General features: G+C 40.1%; 1 protein-coding gene across 9 annotated transcripts in view; it reads left to right on the top strand.

The window, feature by feature from the left end:
* Positions 1-17,711, top strand: part of LOC114548813 (WD repeat-containing protein 37) — a 26,445-nt gene extending 8,734 nt beyond the window's left edge. For all 9 annotated transcript variants that reach the window (XM_028568774.1, XM_028568773.1, XM_028568766.1 and 6 more), the window contains exons 4-14: positions 25-120; positions 898-962; positions 4,642-4,780; positions 6,024-6,095; positions 6,399-6,443; positions 6,619-6,695; positions 6,946-7,180; positions 7,926-8,067; positions 15,409-15,543; positions 17,163-17,277; positions 17,357-17,711. In XM_028568774.1, coding sequence (XP_028424575.1) covers positions 25-120; positions 898-962; positions 4,642-4,780; positions 6,024-6,095; positions 6,399-6,443; positions 6,619-6,695; positions 6,946-7,180; positions 7,926-8,067; positions 15,409-15,543; positions 17,163-17,277; positions 17,357-17,488 — 1,253 coding nt within the window. In that variant the 3' untranslated portion in view covers positions 17,489-17,711. The remainder of the gene's footprint in view (positions 1-24; positions 121-897; positions 963-4,641; positions 4,781-6,023; positions 6,096-6,398; positions 6,444-6,618; positions 6,696-6,945; positions 7,181-7,925; positions 8,068-15,408; positions 15,544-17,162; positions 17,278-17,356) is intronic.

Here is a 17,711-nt window from a genome sequence, read left to right as displayed (position 1 = left end):
CCTGTCACTGCGCTAACGTTACAGTACGCCGGGAAATCGACTCTCTGAATGAGCGTCTGACCGGAGATGGACAGACTATTGAGGGAGGAGACCCCACCAAGGGAGCTCTGAAAACAAAAGGTACAGTATTTCCTTAACAATCTGTTGCAGGTCGCAATATATTTAGCAGATGCTTCTGCTTCTTTGAAAATTTCAAATGAAAAATATTGATGTCGCTTTGAAATGAAGCTGTATATCTCATTCTATGGGGGCACCAGCCGCAATGAAGAAAAAGCCTCCATATGATGAAAACACAGTTTAATAACCTTCAGACTGACTGTCTGTCACTCTTGTGTTTTTAATACAATAAACAGATTTAGAGTACCAACAGCTAGCTTAATATTAATTGCAGTTTAAATTGCAGCATGTTTTTTTTAAGCCCAAATGTTGACTGGAATACTGTGCAGATAAAATATGACCTCGGATGTGAAGTACCCAATTATTGCAGCCTATGTCAAAATGTGATAAATCTGCCATGTACTACAAACGGACTCATGTTAATAGTGCAGCAGTGAAGAGGAACCTTCAGTGAAGAGGTGTTTCAGTCTGGCAGATTGATTGTAAGGGTGACGTGAAGCTTAACCTGAAAACTAGCCTGACCAGGAGTGTTACGTTTCCATGGTGACTTAGGTCAGACTTATTTAAACCTCCTTCACCAAACAGAATTCACTGAAAACAAGCCTGGTTTGCTGAAGTACGCCTGGTTAAATGGGTCATCCTGTTTTATGAAACAAGCCCCTGGTGTGGGGTGCACAGTCAAAAGCTTTGGCATTTTAGAAGGCAGCAGTGAAAGCAACCAATGAGATTGTCACTCAGTGGAGAATTTTGTTCATTGTTCTTTGTCTTTCCATCACACAGCCAGCCACAGCACCAGTCAACTGTCACAGAAGCTGAAGACAACCTACAAAGCCTCTACCAGCAAGGTACCTGGCTCCAGCTATTTGAGCCTATTCTATAGAGCTCCTGAGATTTGTCATCTGTGTAATTATTTGAGCTGTGGGGGTAATGAGAACTATCAAACTATCCAAAGCCCCTTTTGTTGCTGAGTGAGGAGAAGGAAGATTTTTTTTAAGGTCCTGACACAAATTAAAACTTGACCATTAATCATTACTGTTAAATTCTTTTGTTGTTGAAGTGCTGATGCATTCCTATAAAGATTTTTGGACTTACAGAAAGTTAAGGAAACTTGATATTAAGCGTTTATCACTAAATTACATTTCCCTTGACTTCTTCCTTTTGAATCTCTTGCCGATGTAGCGCTTGTACACGTTCCACGACAGAATAGGTGGACCTCGCAACTTCAGTGTGGCCAATGGAGTTGTGGGGAGGAGATTCATGGGTAACTTCCTGAATGCTCTGTTTGTCACTAAACATTGTGCAGGGACAGCTGTGGGCTGAGTCTGTTTTTAACTGCAGTCTGACCTTGACTCCTCATCTCTTCTCTGCTCTGCACCCTGTCAGAAGTCATTTGGGCGAACGGTTGCATTTGTAAAAAAAAACAACAACAACATTTTTACAGTGTCATTATGTCACTTATTCATTGAACAAAATCTTCTACCAATAGAGTAAAACCGTAATTACCCAGGTGACCACTCGAGTCCCTTACCATAAGCAAAACGATAGGTCAGTCTGTTGTCATAATGCCAAAACAAGTGATGTGGAATTACAATAGTAAAAAAAAAGCTGTTCTTCCCACATCACAAGACAAGTTTATCAGGAGTCAGAATGGTCACGTTTAGACAAAAAGAAATAGTTCACCATTTTGGGAAATGTTTAATGTCTTCTTTACGCTAAATTGGAAGCTAACGCCAGCAGTCACTTATCTTAGCTTAACACAAAGATTGGAAACTAGGGTAAACCTGTTGAAGGTAATAATTTGCCAACCAGCACCTTTAAAGCTCAAGTTATTAACACGTTATATCTAGCTTGTTTACTCCTTACAAAAACTGGGGTGTGCTGGACTATTTCTTGACCAGAACCAGGAACTTGTCTCCGCTGGCAACTGCTTCCATGCAAGAAATAGTCCAGCATATAACATCCGTGAAACAGCGAAAAACAGATGTGAGAGTGGTATTGATCTTCTTATCTAACTCTTATCAAGAAAGCCACTAAGTAATTTCCCAAAATGTCTTCGCTGCAAATGCAAGTGAAAATTACAGCATACAGTTTTAACATTTGTTCCAAATACATCTTATGTTTCAAAATTCTTTAGTAATCTCCTAGTTAAGTTATGTTTGTTTTGCATACTCTTTGCGTTCATGTTATTATTATTATTATTTTTTTTTTTTAAAGTAACTATGCCCCCACATCTTTTTTCATTAAGGGGCCCCTGTGCCCCTAAAATATAAATGTAAGCCCTGTAGAGCCCTGTAATGGTATTAGTGTCATTCAAATGTTTAGGTAAGTGTAGTATGGCTTTTAAACATTACTTCGAACTTCTCTTCTCTATTCTGTTCCCTATTTTACTTATTTTACACTTTACCTAAAAGTTTCCCTTTCTAAAGCAAAGAAACAATCTGAATGTAGCCGAAGTCTGAGCTAGATTAAGAGTGGGACACAATCCTCTTCTGATTAAAAAAATAAAAATTAGGAAAGAAGATACACAGGATCAAGGGAGGACTTTTTAGATTAACATAACTAGCTGCTATATAATATACAGCTAACCCTATCAGCTGGCTAAGAAACATGACCAAAAACTAATTTTGTTAAGAATGATGGTACTTAAAACTAATGATCTGTACTCCTGGATTTACCTGGACTGGAATGGGCTATTTTTCTTGTTGCTCAGTGCTCATTGTGTTTCAGTGACAGGAAACAAATAAGATCGTATTGTGTTGTGATGTGACTGTAAACACACTGGACAGAATGGTAGCATACATTAACACTGTCTCACACACAAGGGAACCAGATGCTTGCTGCTGCATGTAATGACTACCAATGATCTAAGCTTATTGTGGCGGTTAGCCGTCTGCTTGCCGCAGCATGCACAGTACAGGTTGTGACAGCTCTGTGACAATTTAAACTACAATTCAGCCTTTAATTTGTTCATATGGAAGCTTGCAGTGACTACTGGCCACATCTAACCACTAGATATTTTTAGAGGTGCACCTCTTTTGCAGTATCCGTTCACAGTGATGATCTATTTTCCTGATACTTTAATTGGTGTTAGAGCAGTCCTGATATTAATACTCCACTGACACACAGTTTGGTGCAATGTGAAACCATTACCCATTTGGCAGTTGCAGAAACATCCTCTGATATAAAAACATATCAGGGGCCTGCATCACAAGACCAGTTTAACATTGGGTTACCTGACTTACCTGTTAACTGGCAAATTACAGTGAGGTGAAACATATGCAATATAATAACACACGTCAAATAGATGAAAAAAACTGCAGAAACACTAGGAATATTATCCACATATTAAACATAATGTCTGAGGAAAAGAAATGAATGGCTCATAATGTCGTAATGCTGCATTCATTATGAACTGAGCTAATTAACTGCCATTCATTAGTCTGTGGTAAACCATCTCTCTGTTTGTTGTAAATCTAGAGTGAACACATAATTGTGCAAAAAAAAGTTTTTTCTATCTCTGACATAATTACCAGGGAAAACAAAACGATTCTACTAATCTATAAAAATGTCTCTATTGGTTTTTATTTCTTCTCACTTGATTGTAAACTCATGTCCCTGTCAGGATCCTGTAGGAATGATAAGTCAGTTTTTTAGGAGAGCTGTCATGCTTTCGACAGGTTTTGATCTGATCCTCTGAAGTTAGCCTGCTCTGCAGTAGAGCTGAGCGATATGGAGAAAATCAAATATAGAGATGTTCCGATACCAGTATCGGTATTGGGTCCGATACTGCCTAAAACGCTGGTATCGGTATTGGGAAGTACTGGAGTTTATGCACCGATCCGATACCATGTAATAAAGCCCTAAAGAAAATCTACGTTAAAGTAGTTTATTTCTGTTCTTTTTGAGTTATAACTGACTGTCAAACTGGATAATAACAGAAAGTTCTGTGGCATTCATTGTTTGTTTTTGTTTCACAAAGAGTTTAACCTGAGCCAGACTGACAACAAAGATATAAATCATATCACATCCATACAGGGACAGCTGTTAAAACATAATAAAATATATGACACACTGGTATCGGATCGGTACTAGGTATCGAAAGATACTCAAGTTTAGGTATCAAAATTGGTATCTGGAAGCAAAAAATGGTATCGGACCATCTCTAATCAAATATCAAGATATTTTTGACCAAATACATCAATGTCGATATTGAAGGGTTGACTATTGGTGCTTTCACAAAATATTTACACAATGATAGGTGTTGATAAATAATCACCAATAATGTGGATATAATGACTAGGTGGGTAAAGGATAAAGCTGGGCAATATATCGATATTATATCGACCTTTAGACCTTTATTATCACAGTCACTTGTACCATGGAATTTAGCTGTGCAGTTAAAAAGTGAGCCAGCTTTGTATCACCAGAAAGTCAGGAGGTTCAGCACCAGGAGGAATGCTCATCCCTCTGTCTATTTCTTTTTTCTCCATCATGCCCACATCTCTTCCCTCCTTCCCTGCTCAGATTGTGTCCAGTTTTAAAGCCACAGCAGGGTCCCGGGCTTTGTGCCAGCTGCTCAAGGAGTATGTGGGCCACCGGGATGGGATCTGGGACCTCAGCATCACCCGAACTCAGCCAGTAGTCCTGGGCACCGCCTCCGCAGGTACACCAAGTCACTTTACTGACTATTTAAAGGAACACGCCGACTTATTGGGAATTTAGTTTAATCCCCGTAACCCCCAGAGTTAGACAAGTCGATACATACCCTTCTCATCTCCCTGCGTGCTGTAATGCTGTCTGACGGCTCCAGCGGCATCAGGCCAGCACAGAACATGCAGGTGAATGGTTCCAGCAATCCTACTGCTCCGAATAAGTGACAAAATCACGCCAACATGTTCCTATTTACATGTTGTGATTTATAGAGTCTGGCGTGTACAAAAAAAACAACATAACATGAGACACAGCCGTCTTCTAACTGTAAACAAACCGGGAACTATATTCTCAGGCGGAAGAATATAGTACTTGGGCGGAGTGATATGCTCGCAGCAAGCCTGTCTGAGAATATAGTTCCCGGTTTGTTTACTGTTAGAAGATGGCTGTGTTTCATGTTATGTTGTTTTTTTGTACACGCTGTGACTATACAAATCACAACATGTAAATAGGAACATGTTGGCGTTATTTTGTCACTTTTGTCACAATTCGGAGCAGTAGGCTAGTTGGAACCAGTTACCTGCAGGATCTGTGCTAGGCTAAGTTTAATGCTGGAACTGGCCAGGCAGCGTTACAGCACGCACGGAGATGAGAAGGGTATGTATCGACTTGTCTAACTCTGGGGGTTACGGTGAATAAGCTAAAGTCCCAATAAGTCGGCGTGTTCCTTTAAACATTTCAATCACTCAACTATTGTTCTATACACAGCCTACATGTCACATAGTGGTTTCCACCATGAAAAAATGGTCAGAACTAAAGGCGTTGCATGCAATATTTACATCATTATACCATTGTCACATTAATTGTGATACATTGGTGCAAATAGCAAAATATGAGAATATAGTTGATTTGCATGATAGCATCTATTGCACACCAGAAGTGTTCTGCTAATACTGTTGAAATAAAAAAGACAGAACTCTTATGGCTTTTTAGTTTTGTTAAACATGATTTTATTTTTTTTTTCTTCGTCATTTGCCATTGCTGAAACTTTAGAAGCTCTAGCTGAAAATAAGCTCTTCAGTTAGTGTTACTTATATCTTGTTGTACACAGTCTCACCATAGTGAGTGGTCCAGAACTGAATCTAACTAGAGACTCCATTATGTAGATACAGTACATTACAATATGAAAGCATTACCTGAGTACTATAAAACATGTCAATGGCTTAATGTGGTCCACCTCTGGTCTCCCTTCACAGATCACTCAGCTCTGCTGTGGAGTATAGAGACTGGGAAATGTCTGCTGAGGTATGCTGGCCATGCAGGATCAGGTAATTATTCGTAAGAAATTTAAATAACTGTATTTGTCTCTAACCATGGAGACATTTCACAGTGCACGATGAGTCTGTGCCGCATATGTACTTTTCATATTAAGGAAATCTAACTACACAATGGCATTTCTTTCTTAAATGGATGTGATGACAATTCATGCTGCAGGTTCTGTCATGTCCTATCTCTTTTTATTAAACTTATGTCTAAAACATATGCTGTTGGTTACTGTACAGTGTGTCTTTCCACATTTGATCACTTGTGATGTAACATATGTGCATGTCTCATTGTTCTCTCGCCTACAGTCAACTCCATCAAGTTCCATCCTACAGAGCAGATGGCCCTCACAGGTATGTATTTAAATGCATGTGTGTTTATTTTTGTAGATCTGTTTTGTATGAACATTTTATTTCTCTTAATGAAATATTTGACTATCTTCTCCCTGCCACTGTTGTCGCCATCAGTCAAGTTTCCTGTAGATCTGAATGTGCTGTGTGTCTGCTTTGTGTACTCTTGTTTCCACAGCCTCTGGGGACCAGACGGCTCACATCTGGCGCTACATGGTGCAGCTTCCTGCCCCCCAGCCACCACCAGATGTCAGTGTGAGTATCTTTGTACTGTTCCCTTCTCTGAGTTTCTACTGGAACATCCTTTTTTTTAGAGGTGTGTTTTCTGTCAAAGGATTGATTACATTACCAATTCAGTGAATATTAAGTATGTTTACAAATAGGTCACTTAACATCCCATTGCATAATTTATCACCAAAACTAAGCTGTCAGTTTATTCTGTATCACTGCAGGCATCTGTGTGCATTGACTGAACTAAAGTGTGTCCTTATTTGTACACCAATAGGCTCCGTGTGATGACGACCAGGACTCGTCAGACAGAGAAGAAGGCGAGGTGGATGGCGAGGGCCCTTGCGAGGTGCCCACCGTCCGGCTCGCTACAGCAACCCTGAAGAGCCACCAGGGTGTAGTGATCGCAGCTGATTGGTTGGTGGGAGGCCGGCAGGTGGTGACCGCTTCCTGGGATCGTGCTGCCAACCTGTATGAGGTGGAGACGTCTGAACTGGTTCACACACTCACTGGTATGTAAACTGGCTGACATATTATATCATAGTGTGTATATATAGCAAAATATGGTGTCTGTTATCTTAATCTTCCGGTATATATCTTTGGGTATCTTCTGTTACAGATATATTATTTTATTTTTTTATTTTGTCATGTTATCATGTCATTCAATTAGATGTGATCCAGTAATTTATACTTTCCAGCAATCCTAAATTAGCGAACATGGTTTGAAGTTCCTGCAAAAACGCATTTTATTTTTTCAGAAATGCCTACAGCACAATGTTTTGTTGCGAACTCATGAGACCAAAAGGCCCCACACTGACCTCTTTTTGTAGTATTCAGTGACGAGGTAACGACTAACTGAGTGCAAATGGCAGACGAAATGGACTGCCTGTTCATTTTATGGAGCAGTTGTGAACTAAATTGGCTGTTGTGTTTTTTGGTTCCCAGACTAAACCGGAAGAAACCACTTTTTGCCCCTACTTAGTTTGACGGCACAATGAAATAGTCCAAGCAGTTGGTTAGAGAAATTGAATGGCCAGTTAGTGCCTCTTCTGGCACTTTTAACATAATTATTTTCAACAATTGAAACGAGATACGCTGATACTGTACGTGCTGTTAATTTGTTTGCACAAATTCGAAGAGTTCTGACTGACATGCTCTTGCTACTTTTTTACTGTAGCAAGTCACCATATATCTCATTTAATGACGTGCAAACCCAAGGAGTTGATTATGTTTACTAATTTGTGTCTGTGTATGCAGGACATGACCAGGAGCTGACCCACTGCTGTACCCATCCCAGCCAGCGGCTGGTGGTCACTTCATCCAGAGACACCACCTTCAGACTGTGGGACTTTAGAGACCCGTCCATCCACTCTGTCAATGTCTTCCAGGGACACACTGAGTAAGTCTGTCTCTCTCACTCTCGCACGCACAGAGTGTACTCAACCTTGGTTGAGACATCATTAATTGACACAAGAAAGTTTCAACAGTTTGGGTTGCTGCAGTCTTTATCTTGCCCACAGGGTGGTGCTGTAACATTTCTCTGGTCTGTGACTCCCTCCTGTACAGTGTGCTTTTTTTTCCTTTTTCTGTGCCACATTAATTTACAGAACCTTTTGCTCTAAGCCAAATCCTCCACTTGCCTCTCATTCATTACTGAGCACTTCTCCTCACTTCGACGGTTTGCTTCTCTTTCTCCCCCCCGCTCTTTCTCTTCCTTCCTCTCTCTTTCCGTCACTCTCCTGTTCATATATCTGTCCGTTTCTGCGTTAATCCCCCACTCTGTGTAATTTGGCACTTTGCTTGCTGTTAACACTCAATTGCAGACGCTTATTTCAAAACGATGACTGTCAGGCTTGTCTGTGGCTTTCAATGGCAGCACTCTTTAAAAGGCTTAAGAAGTGTGTGTGTGTGTGTGTGTGTGTGTGTGTGTGTGTGTGTGTGTGTGTGTGTGTGTGTGTGTGTGTGTGTGTGTGTGTGTGTGTGTGTGTGTGTGTGTGTGTGTGTGTGTGTGTGTGTGTGTTTGTTTATGTGCATGTCTACATGTGTGTGCTGGCTGGCTGGTACTCTCTGGCAGCCTTTGATTGCAAGTGGGGGGATTACATAGAGCTCATTATGTACGACCCCAACATGTATAATTCCTGCAGATCCCACTCTAATTCTCTCCCATAGACAATTGGTATAATGAGATTAAGCACCAGTGTTTCACAGTTAATGGCCCTCCTCCTTTCCTTCCCGAATAGACATTGATGGTCTTTAACGTAAAAACTTTCTTACTTGTCCTTCTGTGGTGCATTGAAAGCAGCACACACACACAGACTGCTGTCTAGCTTAAAAACTGATAAAATCAGTTCCAGAAAGACTGAAAAAAAAAACAACTTTAGAAGCTGTTTAGCTTAGCTGCAGTATTCTAGTGTTAGAGTAGTGCTGCCACTTGACACTTGCAAGTTTGAGTGAGGTGGTAATTAGTAACTAAACTGAACTGGCTTATTTTTAATTATTTCTCAAACTTTTTACACCATGTACCACTTCAGAAAATATTAGTCTCATTAAGAACCACCATCATGGCCCACGTTAAAATAGAGTAGAATAGGCCTACCCTAATCAGCTACGGACAGTTCACGCAGGGGGCAGGTTTATTCCTAAAAACATGTATTGTTGACAGCCATAGCCACACTGTACTTCCTCTTTCCCGCTCCAACTGAATTAAAATTGGAAGTAACTCGGGTCATATCTCCTCACTGTTTTGCATCATTTGTTACTTGCAGGTGCTGTGGAGACTTCACAGCCGCTGCTTAAGTAGCACTTTTAGTTTCAACATGGCTGCTCGAAATATTCTCCTCCTCATCCACACTTCTCTTCCTAATAGTTTCTGTTTGGAGCCACGATTGCAGTGTTTTTAAACCATTCATTTTACCTCTGCTTATTATCTTGCCATCACAGCTCGTAACTAATTACGGATGTATGCGCACTCTGTCCATGAACGTAACTATGTAGCAAGCTGATATCACAACAAAAAGATTACACTTAAACACTTATTAACTGATCGTATTTTAAGTATTATTTTTGGATATGTTGTAGTATTTCCATAGTATTGTTTTTAAATGAATTTATTTCATTTAAACAAAAAAAAACAATATCCGAAATTTCATCCGCGTGCCACCTAGAGGCAGCTCACATGCCACAGTTTGAGAACCAGTGAATAAGGAGATGTTGGGCCCTATTTTTCATAAATTTTTTTATTCAAATTTTTATTAGGAACACGGTCCTATTTTAACGATCTTTTAACAGCGTGAAGCGCCGGTGCGTTTAGGGCCTGCACGAATCCACTTTTGCTGGTTTAACGGCAGAAAAAAAGAGTGTGCGCCAGGTGCCTGTTTCAAAAGGGTTGTACTTAGTGTCTTAATTAATCATAGGTGTGTTTTGAGCTTAACATGCAATAAACCAGAGTGTCATCTCCCATTCCCTTTAAAAGCCAGGCGCATTTGAACCTTGGCGCATTGCTATTATGATGGCAGATTTGCTAAACAGGAAGGAGAGATATCCAGGAGAAGAATCTGATCTGCTCGTGCGTGAAGTGAAAGCGCACGAGCAGATCATATCATAATACTATTTCACATTGTTATATACTGCTGCACGTGTGTGTGTGTGTGTGTGTGTGTGACAAGTAGGGCTGGGAAAAAAAACGATTTGATTTAAAAATCGAGTTGGTAGGTCAAATCGATTCATATTTTCAAAAAATTGATTTTCTTTTTTAATCCAAATACAGTATAACTAATTTGGATGTTTAACAATCTTTGTTGCACACTGAACAGTGACATTTCAGTTAGAGAAAGGGTTTGCCTGTGCAATTTTGTTTATGTTGATGCACTTTAATTAAATACAATAAATATATATTTTTAAAATATATTTACAGTTTGCAGTTTTTTTGTTTTAAATGGAATCGTAAATCGAGTTTTTTATAAAAAAATCACAGATTTTTTTAGGGAAACAAATCGCCCAGCTCTAGTAACAAGCATCGTGTGCATGCGATACTATTTACTGTATGTGTGTTTTTGTTTGGGGTCCCATCGTCAGAGGTCGCATCAGCAGTCACCCAAACAGTTTACAGTTTACTCATTGCCATGCATTTTTCACTTTCCAACTTGTGAGCATTTTTATTTTAATCCGATCCTACAACAATAGCACGTGGCTGTCTCCCTGCCATTTCTCTTGCTGATGTTTCAGAATCTCCAATATGGCACAGTTACGTGGCATAAATGGCACAATCTCCACTTCCCTCCTGTGAAAACAGCAGAGGAGAGGAGAGTGTGAATGGTTTAATAGGCAGCAGAGGTTGAGAGCTGGAGGAGAGACAGCCTCTCGTTTCCACAGTCTTCACTGGTAATTACAGCTAACGCTTCCTGACAGTGAACCGTGGCAGCTAAAAGTGCAGCATACAGCCCCTATCCCACCATTCCGCCATAATTGCAGATTAATGACAACTGCACTTGAGCTAACAAAACAGCCGAGAGCAAACGAGAAGTGACAGCAGACTTGCTCAACAAACGGAATGCCATGTCACGTTTGTCTCTCCTGCCATCGGTGGCTTTCGGAGACATTTGATTGCGGTTGATAGAAAATGCACATCTGTGTTGTGTGGGGTGTGTGTCTGGAGGAATACACCAGCACTTACCAGGTTCTCGGCGACTGTCAGTTTTGCTGCAGCACAGCAAAATAACAGAGTGCTCTAAAGCCTCTTAGTTGTCTGTACCTGAATTGTTTTAAATTTTACCTTTTAGGCATTTGGCTTACACGCTCATCCACTTACAAATGAGTACATTGTAATATTCTTTGAGATTTTCATAAATTCATATATCAATCATTAAAAGCACTCCTTTGGAAGAAGGATACGGATCAAAGCCACAGTGCCAGAACAAATACTCCAGCTTAGCTAGCAGATTTATGCATGATGGAGATGTGCTGGTGGGTAAAGAAATGACATCCAGGCAGGAAATGTGGCATAAAGTCACGCAACAAAACACAGTCCCACTGTGATGAGTTGGTGGTCATTGCCTGCAGTCTCTTTTTGTTTTGCATCATTGTTGGTTCCAGTGTTTCTTTAAATTACACTGAGATGTAATTGAGAGATTGGATATTGTTGGATATTTGTCAAAGTTAGTAATTTCTCTAATTAGTACATTTTCTGAAACCCTTAAAAACATTTGTCAAGAGCAGCATGATAAACACTCTGCTGTTCAGTATAAGCCAGTATAGATAAAATGCATGCCAATCTCTCAACTCTGAAGGTTAAGGAATATAATAGTTTTGAAACAACCATATTGTTTATATATATTTTATGAACCCATGCTAAAGTTGACTAAAAATAGGAATAAAAAAATCATCTTTTGGAAATTGATCTTAATGCCTTAATTAAAAAATCCAACCTTTTAAGGACACCAATTTTCTTTGTGAATGAATAATGTATCGTAAATAACAAATGTTCTTCCTTAAAATACAGGGGGCATAAGTATACACACCCTTATGTTAAATTCCCATAGAGGCAGGCAGATTATTATTATTTTTAAAGGCCAGTTATTTCATGGATCCAGGATACTATGCATCCTGATAAAGTTCCCTTGGCCTTTGGAATTAAAATAGTCCCCCCACATCATCACATGCCCTTCACCATACCTAGAGATTGGCATGGGGTACTTTCCATAAGCTCATCTCTCAATGCAAATCAAACCAGCTATTAGGCTAACTTAAATAAAACCATGCTAATCTCTGGATCCCGGATCCATGAAATAACTGGCCAAAAGATGATTTTTTTATTCCTCTTTTTAGTCACCTTTAGCATGTGTTCATAAACTTATGAGCACCACTGTGTGTGTGTGTGTGTGTGTGTGTGTGTGTGTGTGTGTGTGTGTGTGTGTACACACACACACACACACACACACACACACACACACACACACACACACACACACACTGTATTTGAAAATATTGTTATCTGGACCTAAACACAGTCCTCAAACAAGGCAGGTAAAGAGGGGTTAGCACAACCAACCAAGCTGTAATGAAAAGAGTCATATCTCACTGGAACAGTTTGCCATGATTTATATCTCAAGACTCTACAACAAAAGGTTTTAAAAAGCCGCTTAAGAGGTTCCTGAAAACAAGCTTGAAATATAAATAAGTACCAATTGGTTGTTAGTAAATAATAGGATTTCCTTTTGATTTTTGCAATATGAATGTTTAAAGCACAGATTGTTATTGTTGTTCTGTTCTGCCTGTGTATCAATATAAAATGTTCTATTGGGTTCTAAGGATTTAATGCAATGGTAATTGCATTAAGTAATTAAGTAAATTTACTGTATGAAGTGTAAGTAAAAACATTGTTAAATATAAGTCGTAAGTTCATGCATACAAATGCATGTCGTGAGGCAATCAGCTATGGATGTGAGAGTCATTATTTCATTTGAGGAGTGAGTAAGACTTAAGAGCTTTCCTTCTCTCCGTAAAGACAAAGGGAGGTCATTTTAAGCCATAATTGCACACAGTCTGTATCGTTGGTCAATAAAATAAAAGGTTTGTTTCATTGTAGTGACTGAAGCTCCAAATGTGAGCTGAGGTGTGATTGGCATACTTTAACACTTAACTTTACACTCTAATATAACTTCAGTGTTAGATGTGGAAAAGTTCGGGGAGAAAAAATCTGGAATAAGAGAACTGCTAAAAGAGGTATAAAGTCTCCTTGTCTTTCAGGTTGTTCTTAAAATCACGGCCCACCCATGAAAAAAATACCTCTTATGCGCCACCTCATGGGCTTTATGGTTAGGAATTCATTCAGCTCACCTTAACTTCTCCAACTGTAGAGAGGTCCCATGATACGCTCTGTATGTCTCTTTCTCTTCCTTCCCAACTCCCTAAGTCGCCATTCGCAGGGAGTCTTGCCCTTGGCTGTCAGACACACTGCAGAGATGCCATTAAGTTCCACTGAATACTCCCCTCCATCCTCACCACCCATTCTAAAAACCCTTTAACCTTAATCAACCTTTTAATCAATTACCCTGTCTGATTACGCTCCCCACACACCTCCCACCTAGCACAGCTCCTATCTCTCTCTCTCTCTCTCTCTCTCTCTCTCTCTCTCTCTCTCACTCTCACTCTCACTCTCTCACCCTCTCCCTCTCCCTCTCTGTGTGTCTCTCTCGACCTCTTGTATTCCCAGGTAGGCTGTACCCTGCAATGTGAGAAGGTGCCTGTAACGATACAGCAGTTTCATTGAGCCCCGGCCCCTCTAATAGGACAAAGTTTAGTCCCCTAATTAGCCCTTAATGCCACGTCAATTTGAATTAGGAGGGAAGCCAGTTTTAGAAAGAAAAACTAGATGTGGAACTCTAGACAATGCTTGTGCGTAAAGGCACACTGCTCAACCTAATCTTAATCAAGAATCAGAGCTTTTTTTCTTTTCTTTTTTAAACTTCCCTCCACGATTGAACAAGCACAAAAGGAAGGAAAGAAGAAAAAATCCCTCACAGGAGCGACTGACATACCGTAATAGATTGGAAGTATTAAAGGTCTATTAAATGAATGGCTAGGCCTGACTGTAGTGCTATCATGTGGAGCAGTGCATCACGGCTGGTTGAATAAAGGGCGTGGGAGGAGGGGGATGTCGTATTCATATATAGAACCTTTCTGCCTCCATTGTGCCCAAAATAGCTGATGATACGATGTAGCAAAATATATTGTGTATTTGGCATCATTATCTTTTTTATCAGTTATCTCCTGATGTAAAGGCGGAAATCCTGCTCGCATTAGACTTAAAGAGTAACATTGTTTTAAAGTTTTTTTTTTTTTTTTTTTTTTTATAAACTGTCCTCGTGTAAAGTTTCAAGCATCAAAGATGGATGTGATCGTAGTTGTGCTTTTTCACACGCCTGTAACTACACCTACAGCGCTGTCTTCGCATACTGACCTCAGCAAAATCCAGATTTTTCAGCTGCCATTAGACCATAAGCAATTACAGGCAGCTTATAGCCAGAAATAAGTAAATACCATTTACTGTTTTACTGTTTGGATAATATTAGCCAAAGACCTCATGCAGGTTCTTATATCATACTATATAGATACGTCATATATAGATACTTCCATATCTTGAATATTAAGTTGCCTTTATATGTAATGCTTGTACAGTACTGTTGCTCTCAGCTTTCAGTTGCTTCCACTGGAAATTGAGGTTTACTGCTGATTGTTTGAACAAGGAGTTTTTTTAGCTGAGCGCAGCACGAGTGTGATCCTGCCTCCATTTATTTTTTTCTCCAGTGTGAAGGTGATGATGAGGTTTTAAAATGGAGAATCACATTTTAAATCAAGAACGACACAGTGTTAACTTTCTAAAGTGGCAGCTGATGCATCCTCTCTTAAGTTCTAGTGTCAATGCTCAGAAGGATTCCTGACATTGCGTCACACTGTCTGTGACGCATGTGTGGATCTGTCTTATCTTTCAGGTGTATGAGTAATTCTAGCGTCTGTGGGAGATGGTGACTAGACTGGCTATAAATAATATTCACTCCTGAAACTTTCTTCCTTTTCCTTAATAGGGAGAACTTGAGGTACTTTGGCTGTATCAACCTTCGTCACTGTACTTAAATTGGATTGTGGAGTACAGTGTGAATCAGTTTGAACACGTTTTACATTCTTTGTGTAACAACTGGCCTCTCTTTGTGTGTGTGTGTATCTGTTTGTCCATCTTTTGTAGCACGGTGACGTCTGCAGTGTTCACAGTGGGTGACAATGTGGTTTCAGGGAGTGACGATCGCACCGTCAAGGTGTGGGATTTGAAGAACATGAGATCGCCTATAGCAACCATCCGCACTGACTCAGCTGTGAACAGGTAGGTGAAAGAAGGGATGCAACTGGATGAGAGCCGGGCTCTGTAGGTTGATTTGTTATTGCGCATTTGTTTGGAAATTTGAACATCTACAACAACATGACAACTGTTTGTTGCTCATGATCATGTGATAGGATCGAAAGCTCCAGATCAACTACTAAATGGACTTTGAGGTTAGATAGTTTGGTCCAAGGTAAACAAAAAAATTGCTGTTTTAAACTTCTGATAAAAATATAATTCCTTGAAATACTTCTTTTAAAAAGTTAGGTAAAAAAGTTGGAAAAAAACAGCTCGTTAATGGCTGCTGTGTGGCCAGGCTGCTGTGCTCATTTTAAAGCCCACTGTCTCCCTTTAGGGTTTATGATCAGTGAGACCCCATTATCAGCTGTCCTGTCCCGCATAGAGACAGAGCGCATTTAAGACCCGCCCCCCCACCGGTGGGAAAACAGCCCTCTATCGACTTTGTATAGCGTGAAGGTGCCTCCTTGTCAATTCAGTCTGATAGCAAACAACAGAAAAATGGCTAAAAGGTGCTGTGTGGTGGGATGCAAGTCAGGTAAAGAAGTCATAACTAAGTTTTTATAAGCTGCCAAACCGAAAAACATTTTAAAAAAAAAAAAAAAAAAGGGGATACAGAAGTGAGGAATCAGCAGGAAGAATGAGAAGACGGTGGGATCCTCACACTAACCTAACGTTATGCCCAACGTTACGTGTGCAGCAAGCATTTCGTTACCTAGTCAAATATATATAAATATATATCAGTTTTAGGCTATAGACTATATTTCTGTAATTTAGCTAAAGCATTTTGTACACAGTATGCAACTCGTGTTATAGTGGAATGTAGATAAATCAGAAAGCTATAGTATTATGTTTGCAAGTGCCTGGGTCTGTTGCACTAAATGCTTGCTCTTGGGGGTAATGTTGGAATTGTTGGGTCTTTGTAAATTATAGAGTGTGGTCTAAACCTACTCTATCTGTAAAGTGTCTTGAAATACCACTGATATTTGATAAAATTGAATTGAAGTGCCTTAGCTTGCTAACACCTAGCTAACATTAGCTTACTAATAGCTAACTTGTCCTCTCTGGTAGACATAGGTTGCTAAAATAATCCTTTGACATGCGTAAATCTGTTGTTTTTAGCTAGCTACAGGCACTTTGTTAGGGTTTCAGCCCTTAGTTGTGTACATTGTGGCGCCGATTGTTTTCCCCTACGGTGGGTGTGGCTTTCAGAGTATGACGCGATGCCCTCTGTTTCTATGCAGTAGTCCAACGGTAGAACTACTACACCTTTTTGTTCTTTTTGTTGTGCTGAAAATGTCTCCATTAACAATTGTCAGTATTTATCCTGAATGCCAGTGTGGGAATACAGGTTCCAGGGGCAGCAGATGTCAGCGTTGGGCTGTTGATGCACATGGAGACTAGAAAGTAAATTTGTGCTTGAAATTTTTCTGTAAATCTAGTGCGGAATTGTACACCATGCAGTAACTCCTGTCACCAAAACGTGACATACTGTAGAATAAAAGTCCCGACTGCAGTTGTCCAGGAGTGCTTAGTAGAGTTTATCTTGGAGTATTAAACAAAATGTGATCCAGATTCAAAGTGAACTTTATCTAATCTTTCAGGATAAGCGTCTCTGCCAACCAGAGGATCATCGCTCTGCCACACGACAATCGTCAAGTGCGACTGTTTGACATGAGTGGAGTGAGGCTGGCCAGACTTCCACGCAGCAACAGAATGGTAAGAAAGGACATGAAGGTGTGTGTTTGATCAGTCAATCAGCATCATTAAAACTAACATTTTAAATGTCCGTGTGCAGGGTCACAGGCGAATGGTGTGTTGTACAGCGTGGAATGAAGAGAACCAGTCGTGCAACCTGTTCACCTGCGGCTTCGACCGACAGGCCATCGGCTGGAACATCAACATCCCCGCCCTGCTCCAGGAGAAGTGATGCCCCTGATACACACACACACACAACAGAAACACACAGTAAAGTAGGAGACAGTAAAGTAGGAGACAGAACACTGTAATCAGTGGCCTCGCACATGCCAGAATTTTTAAAGTGTTTACCCAGTGAAGAATTTTAGTTGTCATGTATTTCACAGATTTTCAGCTGCTGCGAATGTGTGTGTGTGTGTGTGTGTGTGTGTGTGTGTGTGTGTGTGTGTGTGTGT

The sequence above is a fragment of the Perca flavescens genome, chromosome 22 (assembly GCF_004354835.1).
Source record: "Perca flavescens isolate YP-PL-M2 chromosome 22, PFLA_1.0, whole genome shotgun sequence".
Classification (NCBI taxonomy): domain Eukaryota; kingdom Metazoa; phylum Chordata; class Actinopteri; order Perciformes; family Percidae; genus Perca; species Perca flavescens.
This window is presented reverse-complemented; position numbering and strand designations above follow the sequence as displayed.